Source organism: Lontra canadensis, unplaced genomic scaffold (assembly GCF_010015895.1).
Source record: "Lontra canadensis isolate GAN:19392208 unplaced genomic scaffold, GSC_riverotter_1.0 scaffold29, whole genome shotgun sequence".
Taxonomy (NCBI): Eukaryota; Metazoa; Chordata; class Mammalia; order Carnivora; family Mustelidae; genus Lontra; species Lontra canadensis.
The window spans coordinates 8,238,846-8,259,313 of NW_022631023.1; the positions used below are offsets into that span (position 1 = coordinate 8,238,846).

Genomic DNA, 20,468 nt, shown 5'->3' on the forward strand with positions numbered 1-20,468 from the left:
CAAAATAGGCAACTACTCTTGGTTACAGTATCTTTATTCATATTTAAACATTTTTACAAAATAAATAGTTTTACATAGTAAGGTATATGTATGTATTTCTAAGTATTGAGAAGTTGGGTGCTTTCTTTGTTGTTTTTGATTTATTTTTGACAAATGTATTAAGTGTCATACAAAAGAGAAATCTTAGTACTCCAAAGAATGAAAGTTAGCAAAACCCAAAGTAAAAAAAAAAAAAAAAAAAAAAAAAGACCCCTTTTAACTGAAGTGAGAAATAAATTTAATATAACCATTTAATATAAATTTTTAAATTGAAAAATTTAATATAACAACAAATTTACTATACGAACAGATTTTGTTCTTGTAGAATTGTTCTTACTCTTTTTTATAAGAACCGCTTAGCTTTTGAGTTTTTTTCCCCCCAAGGTTTTAACCTTATATATCATACTTAAGTTTAGGAACAGCTTGAATAATGCATCTTCGATAACCCAAGGGGTACGATTCACTAAGATTTTACACTACTCTAATTTTCTGGCATTTATTTGAAAATGTTCTTTTTATCCCATATTATTTGTAGCAGCCCCCACAGTGTACCTTAACTGTCTTACAGTTACAACAAAATTACAACTTCAGGTAGACTTTGTATAGGATTCATTGACTGTATAAACCTCTCCCGTCCTTAGGGTCCATGGGGGAAGGCTTGGCCATAGGACTTTAAAAAGGACAAAGGGGTAGGAGGTGAGGGGGTGCAAAATACCCAGCTCTTGCAGATTTCCCCAGAGCAGCCTTCTTCACACCCTGTTCCCTTCTCTACAAAGGTATGAATGGAATGGCTTTTCTAGAAAGGGCTTCCATGAACATAAAGGAATTCCTTTCCCTGGGAGGCCCCTTGGAGGGCCGGGCCAGTCTTGAACTGGGTCTATTTCTCAAATCCTTTTGATCTGGCGTTTTTGTCAACGGGTTAGGACCCACTACAGTTTTTTTTTCTTTTTTTGTGAAAGAGAGTCATATTTGTCAAAATGCTTCCTCTTACCCTGCCAGAGCCTCCCAGAAGTCAAGAAATGATATCCCCAGCTTAAATGTGCAGACTCTTAAAGATGGAGGTAACAATATTAGGTTGCCATGGTAACTCCTGTTAACTTTGCACTGAGCTGCCCTGAAGCCGGCTTGCTTGCGTAGCAATCTTCCTTCGTGTTCTAGGCTATGAAAACCCCTAGGTTTGTTTAGACAAGGAAGTTTTCCCTAGTACACATTTCATTTTTCAAGTATACACACACTCATTGTTAAGACTGTTTACGTTATCATTTGCAAGTCTATCATGGTCTTATCTTTTCATAGTAACCTAAACTGCTCGAAAGCTTTCGTGGTTTGTATTTACTCGTGAACACAGCCCCCGATGATTAATAACAAGGGAGACACAAACGCATTTTGTGGTACTTTATTGAAAAATGTCACGTGATATCTGCTCATCAAACCGCACCTTTCAGGAATCCTGGTTTAATGACAGGACTTGTGAGCATAAAAAAATAATACCCCAGGCTTATTTTCTGTGTGCACAAAGAGCTGCTCATGAGGTATCGCTAAGTGCAGTAGGGAGGTGGATGCTTATGACTCAGTCCCTTTGCTGCAGGACAGACTCCTGTTCCTAAGTTTGCAAGTGTCACCCCCTACATAAGGCTCCTGACGCCCTGCTAAGAATGAGGCAGACCCTCAGTGTGACACCAGGTTGGCAAGCAATCATCTCAGATTTTGCAAACAGTCAATTATATATAGGTGCGCTTCGATTCGCCAACGAGGACTTAAAAAGACATTTGTGAAAACTCTTTCCACTCAGAAAGGCGCAGAGTTTCCTGAAAGAAAACCATTTTGGAAACAGGGAGAGGAGGGCGTGTTTTAGAGTGTGGAAAAGATTGAAAGACGGTGGTTCCATGCACCAATCCATTTCAGAGGCACGGTGGGATTTTTAAATGGTGAAATCTTGAAGCAAAAAATATAAAAGACAAAAATGAAGGGAAGTTTGTTTTTTAAACACTGCTGGTGCTTTATAAAAGGATTTCTGTTCACCTGTTACATACAGGACATGTTGAAGGGTTTTTTTTGTTTTTGTTTTTTGCTATGCAGAAAATGCAAGAAATGCTGAAGAAAATGTATACACCATTTTTATACCATCCCTCTAGCGAGCTTTCTTCCACGAGGGCGCAGTCCATTGACAATTTTCCATATTGCACATGCAATTTAACTAACTTTATTAGCATTACTTGTAGCAAACCCGAGCCTAGGGAGTTACAGGTCTTTGTGGGCCACAGGGATGCTGCCTTGTAATCAAACCCGACAGGGGTAGCCAGTCGCCTTGGGCACCTCATCATCCAACGTGTCATTCTCAGAAAACACCTGGCTCTCTCTAGCTCTGCATTTAATGCCTATTTCATCTATTCGGAAGGTGCTATTCTTGGTGGTATCGAGAGTTCATAGGGCTTGGGAGGAAGTGAAAGCTCATGAACGTGCTTGTGGGGCACCCCCACGTGCCTTCACCCCCTTGGTCTCGGCTTGATGATGTTTGTACTCAGAAAAGGCTTAAATTAAAACGACAACTTCTAATGAGACTCGTGAATGACCTGCAAAGTCAGAGTTGTCGTCGACGCGCGGGACTTCAATCCTCACACCCTGCCTTAAGACGCCAGGAGCGCTGAGTTCCCGAGGCCGCCTCCTTCCGGGGGGGCCACCGCCCGGCGTGTCTCACCGCATGGGGGGGCTCTCCGCTCTACGGGGGTGCTCTCCGCGGGGTGGGAGCTCCTGCGGTCCCCCGGCGGGACGGCTACTGAGCACCGGGGACGAGGCGAGGCGCGCGAGCCCGATGGCAAGGTGGGGCACCCGAGTCCGCCCCCCGACGGGGTAGTCTGAGGTCACACGCGGGACGCGGGGGGCGCTCAGCCCCGCCCCTTGGGGGCCCGGCTCTGGGAGGACAACGGTCCGGCGGGCCTTTCTCCCCCGGCCTCGGGCCGCGCCGCAGTCCCCTGCACCGGCGTTTGCGGGATCTACGTAAAAATCTAGAAGGCGGCCGCGGAGTTCTAGTAAAATAGTCGTCTCTGCATAAATTAATTTAAACCGTGCGTCTGCAGCTCGCCCCTCGCCACTCGGCTGCGCTCTGGAGAACGGGAGCCCGAGGCCTGGCCTATGGCTTCTCCCTGCGGGCAGCCCAGCGCGACGTCACCTGCCGTTGGTGATGATGACCGAGGCGCCCAGGTAGTGCGGCAGCGGCGCTCCGGGCGGCGAGGCGGCGGCGGGGCCGGAAGGCCGAGGCCGCAGCGCGCCGGCCGCCGTCTCGGGGGCGCCGGGGCCGCCGGCCAGAGCGGGTGCGCCGGGCGCAGCGCCCCCCAGCGGCCCGCGCCGGGCCAGCACGCGGTGGTAGTTGAGCAGCACGAAGGGCAGCTGCGCAGGCGCGCCCGGGAGCTCGGGGGCCGGCGGCGCGCAGCAGTCCGGCGCCGCGCGGGTCAGCGCCAGCCGCGCCCCGTCCCGGGCGGCCTGGCGGGCGGCCTTGGCCGGGCCCAGCGCGGGCTCCTCGCGGTAGTGGCCGCAGCTCGGGAAGCTCGGCGGCGGCGGCGGCGGCGGTGGCGGCGGCGGCGCGGTGTCCTCGCCGAACCTGCGCGCGGCGGCGGCGGCGGGCGCTGCGGGGACAGGCGACACGTTAGACGCCCGCGCGGGGGATGAAGGGGACCTGCCCAAAGCAGCTCCAACCCGGCGGATCCGGACGCCGCCACTACCCCCTCGGCCCCCCGCTGCGCGCCCCGCCCCCGCCCCCCCCGCACCGCGGCCGCCTGGGCCCCTTCCCCTCCGCGCCCAGGCCCGCGCTGTCCAGTGCAGGCTGCACATTGCCGCGCTCCGGAGGTCGCGCTCCAGCGCGGAGAGAAACAGGTGGAATTCGCGGAAACCGCTGCTCAGTGTAAATGCCACGTATCCAACAGATTCTTCCCATGTGGAATCAATACCCTTCAAAGACCCGAGATACTTGATTCTTTGTTTCTGTCTTCGAAGTGCCGTGCACACACAGCAGCACCTCTCGGTGCCCGGGCCACATTTCCGTGCGCGAGAGCTGCACGTGGCTACTGGCTACCATGTTGGACAGCGTTGGTTTGGAGGCTTCCACTGCCTGCCGGGTAAGGTGACCCCAGCCAACCCTGTTTTTTTTTCCTCTTTCTCACACCTTTTATTTTGCTGCTTAGCCCTCAGTGGGTGGTAATCACGCCTGCTCCTTTTAGTATTATGTCCTAACTAAAGGTCATAACCACCCAAACTAATCAGGTGCCCGCAATCAGTTAGCTCCCTATGGTTGTGTTTTTTTTTTTTTGCTTTTGCTTTTTTTTTTTTTTCCTTTAAGACAAACTTTGTCTTCCTTTAATATCAAAGAAGACTAGGAAGTAGATCACGAATTGCCCCCAAATTTGGCCCATTTTTACCAAGGGTATGACAAATGAGCTCCTTATTAACCTCTTTCACTTTCAAAATAGCAATTTAAAAATATATGTGATACTGTGTGTTGGTTATATCATTGGCCAAACAAAAAGAATTCTTTCAGATCAACCTCAAGTGAATAATATTTTCAGCTGTTATCAAGCCTCTTAGCTTTGCCTTTCTGGTCATTGGGGAAAATCCCTTCCTTGGTTATTGGAGTGACCCCGTGCGCTGTCGGCTGTCTGTCCAAAACTGAGGACCTGGTGGCTCCAAGCACTGGCCCAGACCAGAAGGCAGGTTTGCATTGCCCTAGTCGCTGGTGTGTTCTTTTCTAAGCTGCCTACTTCGGAAAAACATGTCCTAGTAATCTCCAACATGGTTTGCTTTCTCCTACAATCTACCCCTCTTCTCAGGTTTAGAGAAAAAAATGTGTCTCAGCCTTGTAAAGACAGAGTCTGAGCAAGAGATTGCCCCAAGCAACCCAAGGAGGAACAGAGCCCTACCTGCTTCCAAAGAGAGAAAGTTAGAGGGGAAGGAGGGGGCTCCAAAAAGCTCTTCTCTTGAGGCAGGTGTTTCTTTTCTGAGTATGTCACATTCACCCTGAATGTAGGAGTCAATGCAGGAAATTCGAACCATCGTGGGCTACCCTCTGAGCAGTAGTTAGTTCTGCATGAAACAGGAGTGTACCTCTCGCAACTACCTCTCAACCCCTACCTACCCTCTGCCTGGGGTTGGTCCAGTGAGCAAACAGGAGTCTGTCTGGGCCTGGGGATGCTGATGGCACATCCACAGAGGACATTTGCTTGTCTGCGACCAGGAAGGGCTGGGGTAGGGGCCATTCCTCTCTCTCTGTTGTTGAACCACTGGTGCTGGCCAATCCCTGGGGTAGTAGGCATATCGCATGGGTTATGATCCCATTTTACAGATGAAGAAACTGAGTCATGGAGTGTTTACGTAATTTGCCCTGGGTTGGTGAGTGACACTTCTGTCTTTGAGCTCAGGAATTTTTACCACTCTTTTCCACACTTTGAAAACTGGCTTGGGAAGCAAACCAGCAGCGTCCCATATTCATTTTTGGGTGGAGTGGGAGAGTAGTCTTGTAAAATAACTGCGGTTGCAGCATTCTCAAACCCAGGAGCTGGGTTTGAAAATCACTTTGTCTCCCTCTTGGGGAGCAAATGAGGCCAGGGATTCTATGGAGGGTGGCTGAATCCCTGGGTTCCTCTGCCCTCTATGCTGTCACCGGTGCCACGAGAGGCACACAGACTCGGTCACCCTGCTTCTCTCCCTCTCGTGAAGCTCCTCTCATTGAGAGCAGGAAAGTGTAGCAACTCCTACTTATAAGCAGAAAAAGGAAAAGTTGGCCCAAAGTGTGAGGATCCTTTTTCCATTTGCCACCCACCGCCAGCACCGCCGCTGTTTACAGTCCTGCCCCCTCCCCTCGTGCAAACATGACCCACCTTCGTAGTTTGGCACAAGGCTGTGCCGAGCAGTGTTCACTGGCGACTCAGAAAGGCTTTTAGCTGGAGTCGGGCTGCTAGGCACTAGGGGGTTGGCGTAATGCCACTGGCATTCACCACTGGCTGGCAGGGTGCTCAGGAAAAAGCGTGCCACCTCACACGGGGATCCTTGGGGCTGCCCAAATTTGGCTGGCAACATTGGTTTTTTGCTGCTAAAGACGTGAGAGTCCAGAGGGAAGTGTCCATAATGGTAGGAGAAGGGCAGGCTGTAGGACGGGGCGTACAAAAGGTCACTGCTTTCTGAATGGAGCTGCTGTTCTGGGGGTGCCGGGGTGTTTGCCGGGGGGCTGGCTCTCCAGTTTCCCAGCTGGCTGCATTCCAGTTTGTCCATTTGGAACGAGCTGTATTGCTGCATGGGAAGGAAGACGGATGAAGGGGCCGGTGAGAGACCCCTCCGGCCTCACCAGACCTGACCCTCTAGGACTTAGTTACATCCCTGGGCGCGGCCACAGCGGGGAGGCCCCACTGGGGACAGGTGCACAGCCAACAGTACACAGTGACCCAGTCCCTGTGTGGGAGGAGGTCTCCCGAGCCCAAGCTGACCACATGCCACAAACACACACACACACACACACACACACTTTCTACTAGAGGTTACAAACTACACTTAAAAAAAAAAAAAAAGGAGAGCCTGGGTAACTCAGTCATTAAGTGACTGCCTTCAGCTCAGGTCATGATCCCAAGGTGCTGGGATCAAGCCCTCCATCGGGCTCTCTGTCCAGTGGGAAGCCTGCTTCTCCCTCTACCGCTCCCCCTGCTTGTGTTCCCTCTCTCGCTCACTCTCTGTCAAATAAATAAATAAAATCTTTAAAAAAAAAAAAAAGGAAGGTTCTCGTTAAAAAATAAATGCTGTGGAAACACAATGCGCTAAGCCACTTTAACATGGAACCCAGCAAGCTGATGTGCCTTCTTAATTTAGTCTTTTTTTTCCTAGACCTCACGAGCCCTCCCAGATGTTAGTTTCACGTGCCTCTAGGCTGTGTCTCTGCCAAGTGCCCGGGACATCCCCAGGGGACTTGCCCACACGCCACAGGGAAACTTCTGGGCCGGGAGACCCGCTCTGCGGTCAGAGGCTCCGTGTTCTTGGACGGGCTGGTGGTCCTGAACACCCTCACCCACCCCCGGCCGGGTGCCTGCTGCATCCAGCCCCAGCAGTCCCCCCCGGGCTTACCTGTGAGGGGTAAGGGTTTGTTCTCAGCTTTGTCTTCATCTTCGTGTTTTTGGGTTTAGCTGATTTCCTAGTTTCTTGTGAGGTAGACAAGGCAGTCCTCCAGGAGTCCTGGCACTTGGACGTGGACACCTGGTCCAGGGACAGCTGCAGCTCCTTGTATTCGATCTCCCTGAGAAGCAAGAGCAGGACAAGTCCTGTCCAGCGGGCTGCGGGGGAAGGGCGGCTTCCCCGGCCCCAGCCCCTGAGCGGGTGCGTTCCCGGGCCTCCAGCACAGCAGACCACTGAGGTTGGGTGGGACAGGACTTGAGCAGAGAGCAGCCCACCCTCGTGAGAAAAGCCCCCCTGAAGGCTTGGGCAATGCTGTGAGGTCAGTGTATGTGGCAGGAATAGCGGGGTGGGGGGGTTTCACTTTGGCGCTCTTGCATCCTGTAGCTCCCAAACACGTTTCCCAGTGACACGATGGGCCATGAGGAAGCGTGTCAGGGCAGAAGGAAAGGGCAGAAGCACTACTTATCATTCAGTTAGCACCCAGGGAGGCGTGGGTGGGAGACCAGCAAGGGTCCAGGAGCCTGACTGCCAGCCTCGTCCATTTCCACAACAGGCGCCAGCTTGTGCCCTGAAGACCTAACTCGGCAATGTCATGTTCGTGGTTGGAGGGGTGAGGAAGCTCCCCGGAGTACCAGCCACTGGGCTGCTTAGGAAGAATCATGAAGGGGCCAAAATGCTTTCCTCCCTACAGTTTTGTTAAAATCACCTCTAGTTCTAAAAAATCAAAAACAAAATCAAGAAACCAGCGACCTGGTCATTCTATGAAAGATCTGAGAGCCTAAATCCTTCCTGCTCTAGAGGACACTCGAGGACCTTGTTCCGGGTAGGGCTGGGGGACAGCCTGGACATCAAGTTCAGGGCCAGAGCTGGGTACAGGTGATTTCACATACAGTAGCCATGGTGGGTCCACAGTAATGTGTGGTCCCAGGGAGACCCATGTCCTGCTGTGCCTAATGGTCTTGAAAGTATATGCAACTGATGGGGCGCCTGGATGGCTCAGTGGGTTAAAGCCTCTTCCTTCGGTCCAGGTCATGATCCAGGGTCCTGGGATCAAGCCCTGCATTGGGCTCTCTGCTCAGCAGGGAGCCTGCTTCCTCCTCTCTCTCTGCCTGCCTCTCTACCAACTTGTGATCTCTGTCTGTTAAATAAATAAAATCTTTTTAGAAAAAAGTATATGCAACTGAACTTGACCTTCAGGGATTTTTAAAGGGGCCAAACGCTCATCATTATCTGCAATGGGCTGTCTAGAAAGACAGGAAAAGATGTGAGATAGCTCCTGTCCCACATGGCAGGAGCGCACAAGATGACCCCGACATTTGTGGACACAAAGAGCATAAATTCATATTCCTGGTCCTGGAGATACATCGCCTATACGTTCTGTGCAAGATGGAGGGCAAGGGCACCTGCCCCCTGCCCCTGCCCCCCCCCACAGCTGGTCTCTGTGGTCTGATCTTCAGCTGTGCCTGGGCCAGGGCTCCCTTTCCGGCGTTCACCCAATGCCCAGCGCCTGGCTCTCCGTGCTGAGTACAGAAATAGTTTGGCCCTTCCCAAACGAACAGATTGTTCAAATAAAAACAAAACAGGAGACAAATGAACAGTTTTGGAAAGAGAGAGAGAGAGGGAGCGATGGTGCTTGTGGGAGCGGACTGATGAGGGACGGGAGGAGGAGAGAGCAAGGAAACAAATACGTCTGACTTACGTGAGGACATAATTGACACTCACGATGCAGTGCGGCCGGGACGAGCGGCTGTTGTGCACGACGGTGGCGTAGCTCTGCACCCACACCCAGCCGCCCAGCTTGGACAGCAGCCGGTAGTACTTGGTGGTGACCTGGCCCTTCACCAGCACTGCAAGCACAAGATGACATGAGTCCCGAGGGGCAGTTAGCAGGCCCCAGCTTCAGGGACATCGCCCCCCACGAATAACCCATAGTCCCGGTTCTGGAGCTTTTCGGGGTCAAGGACGCTTCTGAGAACTTGACAAAGGAATGGGCTTTCTCCACAGGAAGGTGCATGCTTGGATGCGCACACACGCACACGCACATGCACACACGCACGCAGGCAAGATTTTTTTACCTATGGCTTCCAGGGGTCTCAGTAGCACTCCCCTCCCCCATCAAAAGTAATAGTCACTGATTTCATTGGGAAAAACAATTAGTCCCCATACAACATTTACACTTGGCAGAGCGATAAAATTGGTTCTGCATTTCGGTTTCCCAAATGCCATGATTATGTTATAATCCCCCAAACCCTTAATCCCCCAAACCCTTAATAGGCACCAGGGGGAGGGGTGGTGTAGTTATTTAAACAAAATAATAAGTACATTCAACCAAGTGTCAATTGTTGTTGGTATTTGCTACTCTCCAGAACATGTGTGTATTCACAGAGAGACTACTGTTCTGATGCCTTTTATATTTTCTTCCCGTCAGCCCCACTTTTCCCCGGGCCTGTTAATTTCCTATGTTGCATATGTAGGAAAGAACTCTGCTTGGCTAGTTTCTTAACACTGGGCCTATAGGCCCACCTTCCACGCATGGGCGCAAACTCCATACTGCTAAGCCACACTCCCATCCAAAATCTCTCTACTCATTTCTCTCAGGGCCTGGAGAGCACAGGCTGGAGGGGAAGGAAAGTGCCAGAAGCTCTGGGTGGGCAGTTGAGAGGAGAAAGTCCCAGTTAGCTTTCTCCAGGGAGGGGGAGGCCAGCACAAATCTAAAATGCATCCCTTGATGCCCAGGTCATGGCTATAGAGCATTCCTGCTTCTCAAAGCAGGGCTGGCCCTAGGGCCCTAACTAGCAGCCATCTGAACAGGGATTTGGGGAGGTGGCCAAATTCTGTGCTTGCACTAGTTGGCACTGAAGGGACCTCCTGGGGGCTCACAGACACAGAAATTCAGCCCTCGTCTTGTGCCACTAGGCAGAGCCTCCTCACCATCTGCCCAAACACTCCTGGGGTTCTCCACTGCCTTTTGTGGCTTTTCATATTAAGGGTGCCTCTTTATCATCCATTTTAACACCTGCTGTAAAGTATTCTGGTGCAGAAGAAAAAATACTGCAAATATGATAGTCAAAGAGCTACAAGCCTTAATATATAAAGAGTTCACATGGATCAATGAAAACATTAAGACCCTAAAAGTAATATGAGAAAAGGACCTGAAAAAACAATTCACCAAAGAATAAAGATAAATGAGAAACAAATGTTCAATGTATTTGCTTAGTTCAAAGCTAGATAACATTCATTAAATTAGCAGACATTTAAAAAGAAACAAATATTATATGGTTCCATTTATGTGAAATGTCCACAACAGGCACATCTGTAGAGACCAAAAGCAGCTTAGTGGTTGACAGAACTTGGGGGTTGAGGAGCACCAGGAGTGACTGCTGATGGGTACCAGGGTTCTTCTTGGAATGAAGGAAATGTTCTAGAACTCAGTAAAGAGTTCAGTGTGACAGTTGCATGACACTGTAAATATTCAGAAAACCTCTGAAAATGGTTAAAATGGTGAGTTTCATACTATGTGGATTGTATCTCAAAGAAAATAATGAACTGACAATGGGTGATGTCAGCTAATGTATGGTGGGAGGCATTGTCATGCATTGAGAGAAGCATGGATTGGTATAGTCCATCTGGGAAGCAGTTTGATGGCTCATATCCACTGACATAATGACTTCACTTCTAATAATTGATCTTGTTATAAGCAGTTCTGTTTATAATTCTGGGAAAAAAGTGAGGGGGAGACTTGACTGCCTAAGAATTAGGGAAGATGGTAAATACATTTTGGAGTACTATGCAGCTATTGGAATACTGATTAATATGAATTTTGTAATATTATGGGGAATGTGTATGGTATAATGATAAGTGAAAATAAGACATTCAAGACCACAGAAATAAGAAAATCATATGAGACTGCTGTGAACAATTACATGCCCACAAATTGAACAACTTAGAAGAAATGGATAATCTGCTAGAAACATACAATCTATGAAGACTAAAGATGAAGAAACAGAAATTCTGAACAGGAATGATTACTATTAAGGAGACTGAATCAGTGATCCAAACCTCCCAACAAACAAAAGTGCAGGATCAGATGACTTCACTGGTGAATTCACCGAATGCTTAAAGGAGAGTTAATATCAATCCTTTTCAAACTCTTCGGAAAATCAGAGGAGGAGGGAATACTTTCAGACATATCTATGAGGCCAGCAATTCCCTGATACCAAAACCAGACAAGGGTACCACAAAAAAGGGGAAATTACAGCCAATATCTCTGATGAACATAGGTGCAAAAATCCTCAACAAAATATTAACAAGCTGAATTCAATGATACATTAAAAGGATCACACACCAAGATCAAACGGGATTTATGTCCAGGATGCAAGGATGGTTCAATATCTGCAAATCAATTGGTAGGATACACCGCACTAACTAGGTGAAGGATAAAAATAGGTGCAGAAAAATCATTTGAAAATTCAACACCCATTTATGATTAAAAAAAAAAAAAACCCTCTCAACAAAGTGGGGATATAAATGCCCACTGTACATAATAAAAGCCATTCATGACAAGTTCACAGCTAACACCACACTCAACAGGGGAACACTCTCACCACTTTTATTCAACAGAATCAGAAGTGCTAGCCGAGCACTTAGGTAAGAAGAAGAAGAAATAAATGGCAACCCAGCTGAAAAGGAAGAAGTAAAATTGTCACTATTTGCAGATGATACAACATATACAGAAGACCCTAAAGACTCCATCAAAAAACTCTTACAACTAATAAATGAATTGAGTAGAGCTGCAGGATATAAAATCAATATACAAAAATCTGTTGAGTTTCTATACATTAATAATGAACTGTTAGAAAGAGAAATTAAGAAAAAAAGTCCCATTTACAAATTACATCAAACAGAATAAAATACCTAAGAATAAACTTAACTGAGGAGATGAAAGACCCTAAAAACTACAGACATTAATGAAAGAAACTGAAGGAGACAGAAATTAATGCAAAGGTATCCCATGTTCATGGAGTGGAAGAATTCATATAAAATGCCCATACCACCTGGAGCAATCTACAGACTTAATGCAATCCTTATCAAAATTCCAGTGTCATCCTTCGAAAAAACAGAACAAACAACCCTAAAATTTGTATGGAACCCCCCAAAATTCCCTGAAATATGAAAAGCAAAAATAAAAAGTAGCATTACATCATAATGAAAAGCTTCTGCACAGCAAAGGAAACCATCAACAACCTACCGAATGGGAGAAAATATTTGCAAATCATATATGTGATAAGGGGTCAATATCCAATATATACAAAGAACTCACACAACTCAGTAGCAAAAATAAATAAATAAAACAGCCCAACTGAAAACTGGGCAGAGGGTCTGAATTGACATTTTCCCAAAGACATACAGGTGGGCAACAGGTACACAAGAAAGTTCATCACATTACTAATTGTCAGGGAAATGCAGATCAGAATCATAGGAGACATCACCCCGCACCTGTTAGAATGACTACTATCAAAAAGACAAGATTTGACAAGTGTTGGCAAGGATGTAGGGAAAAGGGAACCCCTATGCCCTATCAGTAGGAATGTAAATTGGTGTAGTCTCTATGGAAAACAGTAAGGAGATTCTTCAGAAAATTTAAGACAGAACTACCATCTGATCCAGAAATTCCACTTCTGGGTATTTCTCTGAAGGAAACAGATACTAACTTGAAAAGACATCTGTGCCTGCATGTTCATTGCAGCATTATTTACAAAAGACAAAAACCGAAAGCACCCTAAGTGTCCATCTGTGGATGAACGGATAAAGAAATTGTGGTGTATATATGTACACACACTAAAAAAAGAAGGAAATCCTGCCATTCGGGACAACATGGGTGGACCCGGAAGGTATTATCCTCAGTAAGATAAGTCCAAGACAAATACCATGTCACCGCACTTACATGTGCAATCTAAAAAAAAAAAAAAAAAAAAAAGTTCATAGATGCAGAGAACAGACCGGTGGTTGGTGGTTGCCAAGGTGAGGGGTGGCAGGCGAGTGAAATGGGTGAAAGGGGTTAAGAGGTACAAACTTCCAGTTATGAAATGTTTATTTCAGTCTTGGAGGGACGCCTGGGTGGCTCAGTTAAGCATCTGACTTCAGCTCAGGTCATGATCTCAGAGTCCTAGGATCAAACCTGGAGTCGGGCTCCATGTGCAGGAGAGAGTCTGCTTCTCCCTCTGCCTCTCTCCCCACTAGTGTTCTTGATCTCTCTCTCAAATAAATAAAATCTTTAAAAAAATAAAGTAAATAAGTCTGGGTATGTACTGTCTAGCATGGGGACTTTAGTTAATAACACTGTATTATGTATGGAAAGTTGTTAAGGGAGTAGATCTTACAAGCTCTCAAGACAAGAAAAAAAATTATAACTATATACTGTAATGGATGTTAACTAGATTCATTGTGGTCATGTAGCAGCACATACAGATGTCAAATCATTATGTTGTACACCTGAAACATATGTAATGTTACATGTCAATTATGTCTCATTAAAAAAAAAAAGACAAGATTCAGAAGGGCAGAGAGTACCTGTAGGAAAAATTGCACACACACGCACACACACACATACACCCCAGCTAACTGTGTGATGTTGGACAAGTTACTAACCCGCTGTGGCTCAGTTTCCCATTTAGAACAAGAGGATAATCATACTCCCCACCTCACCTGGCTGCTGAGAGGATAGATAACCTGTTTGAAGCTTTAGAACAGTGGCAAAGACCCACAGCAAGGATTTGATACATATTAACTCTCATTACCTACTGGTCAAATTACAAGTAAGTTTCATTTTCTTCTCAGCTTTTCTTGATAGCCTACATTTCCAACAATAAGGAGGTATTCATTTTTTAATGAAAGTGAACACTTATTTTTCCCATGATTAAGTCGTTTTTGTGGGGGTCGGGAAGTGGAAATGCAGCACGAATCAGGCCACAGGCTCCCTACTTAGCCCCAGGACCTCCATCCCACCCAGACGAGGGGCAGGGCTCTCTGCGACAGGGCAGACACGAGCTCTCTTCTTCCCAGGCTTGGCATGTGCACTTGCGTGGGCTCCCTTGACAGGAGTGAGATTCCATGCTGAAAAATACAGACAGAGGTAGCAGCAAAGAGCTATCTTTCTAATGTTTCTCCTCTTGGGGTTTGCTTTTTTTTTTTTTAAGATTTTATTTATTTATTTGACAGAGAAAGATCACAAGTAGGCAGAGAGGCAAGCAGTGAGAGAGGGGGAAGCAGGGGCCCCACTGAGCAGAGAGCCCGATGTGGGGCTTGAACCCAGGACCCTGAGATCATGACCTGAGCTGAAGGCAGAGGCTTAACCTGCTGAGCCACTCAGGCGCCCCTGGGGGTTTGCTTTTTTTTTTTTTTTTTTTAGGATTTTTTTTTTTTAATTTATTTTGACAGAGAGAGATCCCAAGGAGAGAGAGAGAGAGAGAGGAGGAAGAGGCAGGCTCCCTGCCTAGCAGAGAGCCCGATGTGGGACTCAATCCCAGGACCCTGAGATCATGACCTGAGCTGAAGGCAGAGGCTCAACCCACTGAGCCACCCAGGCAGCCCTGGGGGTTTGCTTTTTTAACAGCAAAATCCATGGTTTCTATTTCCAGCTCAGGTTTGCATGCATTGCATGAATGCCACTGTGGGATCCAGGCATCACTGGAAAGTGGGGCCAAAAAATCTTGAGGGCACAGCTTGAACCCCAGGCTGGGTGTCCTGACTCCCTTTCCTCCAAGTGACCCCTGTGGGAGGAGAAGGCTGCAGCCTCCAGAAGGTTCTCTGTAGCTATATGTGAAAGGAGAGGTGGAAGGTTAAGGAAGACTCAACCAATTTGCCTTTGGCCCCAAAAGAGATTCGGTAAGATCCAACAAGGGTCCCACATGTGGATTTCCCAAGTGGCCATTCCTACCTCAACAGAAATGCTTATGAGGCTCCTCAACTTTGAAGTCTGTTCCTAGTGGTATCCATAGCGCCCCCGGCAATAAGACTATATGCTTTTCCTTTTTCCTACCTTGTACTTCATACTTTCCTTCTTTCTTTTCTTTTTTTTTCCCCCTTCGAGAAAGAGCGAGCGCGCATGTGCAGCAGGAAGGGGCAGAGGGAGAAGGAGAGAGAATCCCAAGCGGACTCCATGCTGAGCGTGGAGCCCAGTGTGGGGCTCAATCCCACGACCCGGAGATTGGGACCTGGGCTGAAATCAAGAGCCGGACACTTAACCAAATGAGCCACCCAGGCACCCCCATACTTCCCTTACTTCTTACAACATTACTAAAACCTATCCGTAATCATCTAAGCCAGATACAATAAAGCCAGCTTATCCCAAATATTTCATATTAGGATTCCAATGGGAGAAGTTGCCGAGATTTTATTTCTGACCCTTCCTGCCTCTGCTGGGATGGGGCTTAGATACGGAGACCAAACAAACATAGACACTGAATTTTGTTCTTCTCTATGACCCATGGTGATAGTCCACGTATCAATCCAAGTTGAAATCTTAGATGCTTAGTCACAACATTCCTTGGTTTGCTCTAGCTCCCCCTCAAGTCCGTCATTCTTAATTGGCTGCCTGAAACGATCCTGAGGTGGAGGGCTATGAGCTAAGGCCCTGCCTGGAGGTGAGGGACAGGGCCAGGCTGGAGACTCCCCTAAGCTGTGAGCTCTGGGGGCAGAGGTCTTGGCTCTGGAGCTTCCAAAACATAATATCCCCAACATCATGGTCCAAGATATTTCCGAAATCAGGGTGGCCCATGCTGGCATGGAGGCCAGTGGTCGTGATTTTCTGAGGCCACTTTGGGGTAGAGATTCTGGTTCCGTAAATTTGCTATCCAGAAAAGCAGGTGGCCTGCCCGGTTCCTCTGGAATTCCTCGTGAAGGCACAACTAGGCCTCTCGGCCTCTGAGAGGACAGTAAGCCTTGGCCTGGAGCACAATTTCTATTTGGTTTTGAATATGAAGAGCTGAAGAGGACACCAGAAATGCCTGTCACAAAAGATATGTTCTGCCTTCTGACCCAAGGAACCTACAAATGTGACCATATTTGGGAAAAGGGTCTCTGCAGGTGTCATTGTTAAAGATCTCAAGACGACATTGTTCTGGAATGGGGTGGGCTTTACTTGACACAAATGCCCCTCTAAGACAGAAGAGGAGAAGACATACGCCGGCGGAGGGGTCGTGGGGGAAAGCAGCCAAGGCAGAGACTGGAGGGATGGACCCGCAGCAGCAGATGCTGAAAGAGGCAGGAAGGATCCTCTCTCGAGGCCCCAAAGGGAGCCCAGCCCTGCCAACACGTTCACTTCAGACTTCTGGTCCCCAGAACTGTGCACGAGTGCATTTCCGTTGTGTTCAGCCCCCGCCAGGATAACACCCTCCATGGGAAAATGGGTGAGTGCGATCCCCGTGCTTCTCCTGCTCTTATCCTCTGGGCTGGCTCGGCCTCGAGGGGGTGGTCGGTGAGACTCAAGAAAGCCCCATGAAGGGGGCGTGCACGCTCCCCACACAATACCCTGCTCCACGCTGAGGGTAGGATGGGTAGGATGACACGGAAGCACCTTCAGGAAGAATGTCCCCAAGAGTCACATCGTGGCACCGACCACCGAAGCTGGGCTGAGTCTGACCCATCTGTATCCCGAAGGTACAGTCTACATGTCTAGATGTCCCAAACTGCTTCCAGGGATCAGGATGACGCGTGGATCACGCTGCACTTTCTAGGATTCTGTACTGCTCCATCGCTCGTGGTTCCCCCTTCATGCACAGGCTCCCCACACCGTCACCTGCAGGACCAAGGCACTACCACCTCCAGACTCTGTTTGGAGGATACGATCTAAAAAAGGATCTGAGTATGAATTAAACGTAGTCATCCATTCCCAGTCCAGAGACAAGCAAGGCTAGCAGCAGAGGCTAGTGTCACTTAAAATGCAATGGTCACAGTAGATTAGAAACTCCTTTCAACTTTATCTTTCATTTGAAGACCTCTGTCTCCTGTTCCATAGAGTTAGGCAAACTGGTGTCCCATGTACCACATAAGCTCATGGGTGGGCTCTGCTGGTGGCCCAGTGCTGTTGTTACTCTGGGTGCCTTTGGCTGGTCAGGCGTTAGCCACAGGCTCTGCCACTCCCTACTGCCCTCCAGCTGCCCATTCATACATGTCACCGGCCTGGCCCCATAAACATTTGGGCTATGTGCCATTTAAGGTACGTTCTCTATGGGTGTCTACCAGCTGTCCTATCATATTGTTATAACAGTTATTTCTTGAACTCTGTAGACCACACATTCAGACTTTGAAGCCTTTCTGGGATATCGAAATGTCTTGACAATAGGACATGGCCTGTGTTCTCTGTGATCTGGGCCCACTGTGAAGAGGGGCCTAACTAGAAAGCTAGGGGGACATTCTCTGCCCATCTTGTACAAATAGCTTTGTGGATATCCTAGTTCTTCCGAACTACTGTGTCCACGAGAAATCTGTCCAGTGTCCCTCAACAGAAATCATCAGGTTCGTAGATGTCAGTCCCTTCCCAAGCTGTGTATTGGCCTGAGGCCGCATGATTGTCAGGCCTGTGCTGGGGCCCACATTCAGCAGAGCCACCTCGGGATGGTGGTCAGGAGAAGGCTTGGGGGCTGGGGTGGGTCAAATACATTCCCTAGAGGATCTGGGTTTGTTTGTCCTTGCAGAAGCTTCAGGGGAAAGTGCTGGCCCAGTCTGACTGGCAGGGAAGGCCCAGGTCCACAAGGACACAGAGGCCGAGGTGCCAGGGCCATGCCAGCCCCGTCTTTCTGATCTCACGAAACCCGTGTTCTGCTTCTCCTCAGGAAACTAACTTTCTGGAAGGTGTTGAATTCTCTTTCTTTAGGGGCTGTGCTTTCTTTGGACCCTGTGGGTCCCTGCTCTGGGTTAAGATAATATTTTGAACAATGTGTGAAAACCATTTGGCTGACTGTGCTCCTCCAGAGCCACCACGGCCTTATGTCTAACCCTGCTGCTGGCAGAGGCCTTCGCCCCCATCTCCCGGGATTCCTGGGTTTGGGACGCCAGTGTGGAGAAAATCTGGCCTTGGAAAATTGGACAGTGACTTCCCTGGGTGCTGGCAGATGTTTCCTGTGCTCGGTGACCTCATCAACTACGAAGACGGATGTGTCTGTGTGTTCCCCTGGGAGAGGAGGCCAGTGCCCCCCCCCAAGGCCTTGGAGTTCTGAGGGTCGCCATAGTCCTGGCTATCTCTGGCCTCCTTCTGTCGTGGCAGAAAGGAAGTGGCGTGCCTGCCCTCCTGGGGCAAACAACAAGCCAGCTCCAGCTGTGATGAGAATGAAGGACTTGAGTCCTAGGTTGGCATGGCCCAGTGTGGATCCAGGATCTAGGTGAAGCCTGGACGGCAGGAGGCTGGTGCCCGGCCCAGAGCTCTGCCATCAGTTACTGAAGCACCACGGGACAGGACTGAAAAGTCACGTTTCCAAATGATGAATCCTGCCTTCTCAGACTTCTCTCACCCGTCCCCCTGAAGCCGGCCTGTCCAGCTGGGTCTACTAAAGGACACAGAGCTCTGAGAGAAAGTCCCCGTCATGCACTGAACTGTGTCCTACCCAGATTCGTATGTTGAAGCCCCATCCCACAGTACCTCAGAATGTCACTGTATTTAGAGATAGGAGCTTTAAAGAAGTAACAGAAATAAAATGAAGTAATGACGGGGGTGGGGGAGGGAACCCTAATCCAATATGGCCGGTGTTCTTATAATTAAAAGAGATGAGGACGCAGATACACACAGAGGGACGATCACGTGAGGCCACAGGAACAAGACGCTCATCTACAGGACAAGGACAGAGGCCTCCGGAGAACCCAGCCCTGCCAACACCTTGATCTCAGTTTCAAGCTTCCAGAACTGTGAGGAAACACATTTCTGTGATTTAAGCCTGGGGTATTTTGTCATGGCGGCCCAAGCAGACCAGTACAGTCTCCATAAGGATCCGAACAGCGTGAGGTGAAAGCAGGCAGGGCTGGAAGGAGCCGGACACATCCTCCTGGAGGAGAGGTGATAGCAGATGACACCATACGAGGAGTGAAAACAGAACTGGAAAGAGTGGGGTGAGGCTTGGCTTCCCCCAGCTCCCACGGGGCAGGAGTCTGGGTGTGGACAACACTCAAACTGACCAACTGGGCCCCTGGGCTGTGGGGGTGACAGGGCCCCTCAGAGAGAGGTGACCAGTGCCTGCGAGGACAAGATGACCACCTGGGCTGGGAGGTGAGGAGCAGCTTGTGGAGGGAGGGCTGGACGGAGAACACCTTCTCGAAGCCTAGAGACCAACGCGGGGGGGCGGGGGGTAGGCTGACGAGACACAGCCCTTTGGACGTTCGCTCTGACAGATGCCTCATCGCATCCCTCACCAGGGAGTGCACCCAGCGACTTCTGACGGCCCCATCTCCCCCCTGAGGCCTTTCTCTGGCAGAGCCCACGCTGACAGATGTGGGGGAGCTGGGGGTTAACAGCCCCGAGAGCGGCCATCAGCCGATGACTGGCAGAAACAGGAACGTAAATGCCTCAGCCCACCCGCCTTGGCGCCATGACTGAGTCCCAGACAGACAAGTCCCTCTTAAGACTCCTTCCCCTCCGTGACTTACTTCTCTCTCCCTTGACCATGTTTTGGCCACTGTCCAAATAAACTGCTGTCCTTGAACTCTAGGCTCAGGGTCGGCTCCCGGAGTTGGCCCCTCTGGCCCCAGTTCTGTGCGTGGGAAGGAGACTCAGAGCCCCAGCTACCTCACAACACAGAGATTTCAAAACCGCCCCAGCTCCACACCCACAAAGACCCGGCTTCCAAAAACCACGCTCCGCATGTTGAATACGTCCCCTTTCTTCGTCTGAGAGTCCCAGCTTTGAAGGCAAAATTAATGGCTTTCCTGAAGGGGATATCCAAAGAATGTTCCAATCCTGGAGCCAAGGTGTGAGCTCTGGAAGACTAATTCCCGCCCCTATTTGTGGTAAGAGCCTCTGCTATTTCTCACTGTTGAAGGTGCTCTAGTTTATGTCAGGAAAAGCTGGGCAAGGGAGTCTGAGACAGACATGGGGCTCATGGCGGATCCCCCGGCCACGCCCCATCTCCCCTCAGCCTGGCTGCGATATGCTCTCTACCTCCTGTCCCCGTGGTGGTTTCTCCACTGTCGCAAAGGTCACTGCACAATGGCAATCATTGTCAGTATTGCTATTTTTAATTTTCTTTGATTTACCAATTCTAGTGCATTTGGGGAAAATTTAAAAACCACCGTGCTCC

At 49.1% G+C, this 20,468-nt stretch overlaps 1 protein-coding gene across 1 annotated transcript in view; it reads right to left on the minus strand.

The window, feature by feature from the left end:
- Positions 1–2,768: 2,768 nt before the first annotated feature.
- SIM2 (SIM bHLH transcription factor 2) overlaps positions 2,769–20,468 on the minus strand; it is a 51,111-nt gene continuing 33,411 nt past the window's right edge. Inside the window, exons 8-11 of the mRNA XM_032865349.1 lie at positions 8,885–9,032; positions 7,138–7,306; positions 5,907–6,315; positions 2,769–3,662 (exon numbers count right to left, since the gene is read on the minus strand). Coding sequence (XP_032721240.1) covers positions 3,205–3,662; positions 5,907–6,315; positions 7,138–7,306; positions 8,885–9,032 — 1,184 coding nt within the window. The 3' untranslated portion in view covers positions 2,769–3,204. The remainder of the gene's footprint in view (positions 3,663–5,906; positions 6,316–7,137; positions 7,307–8,884; positions 9,033–20,468) is intronic.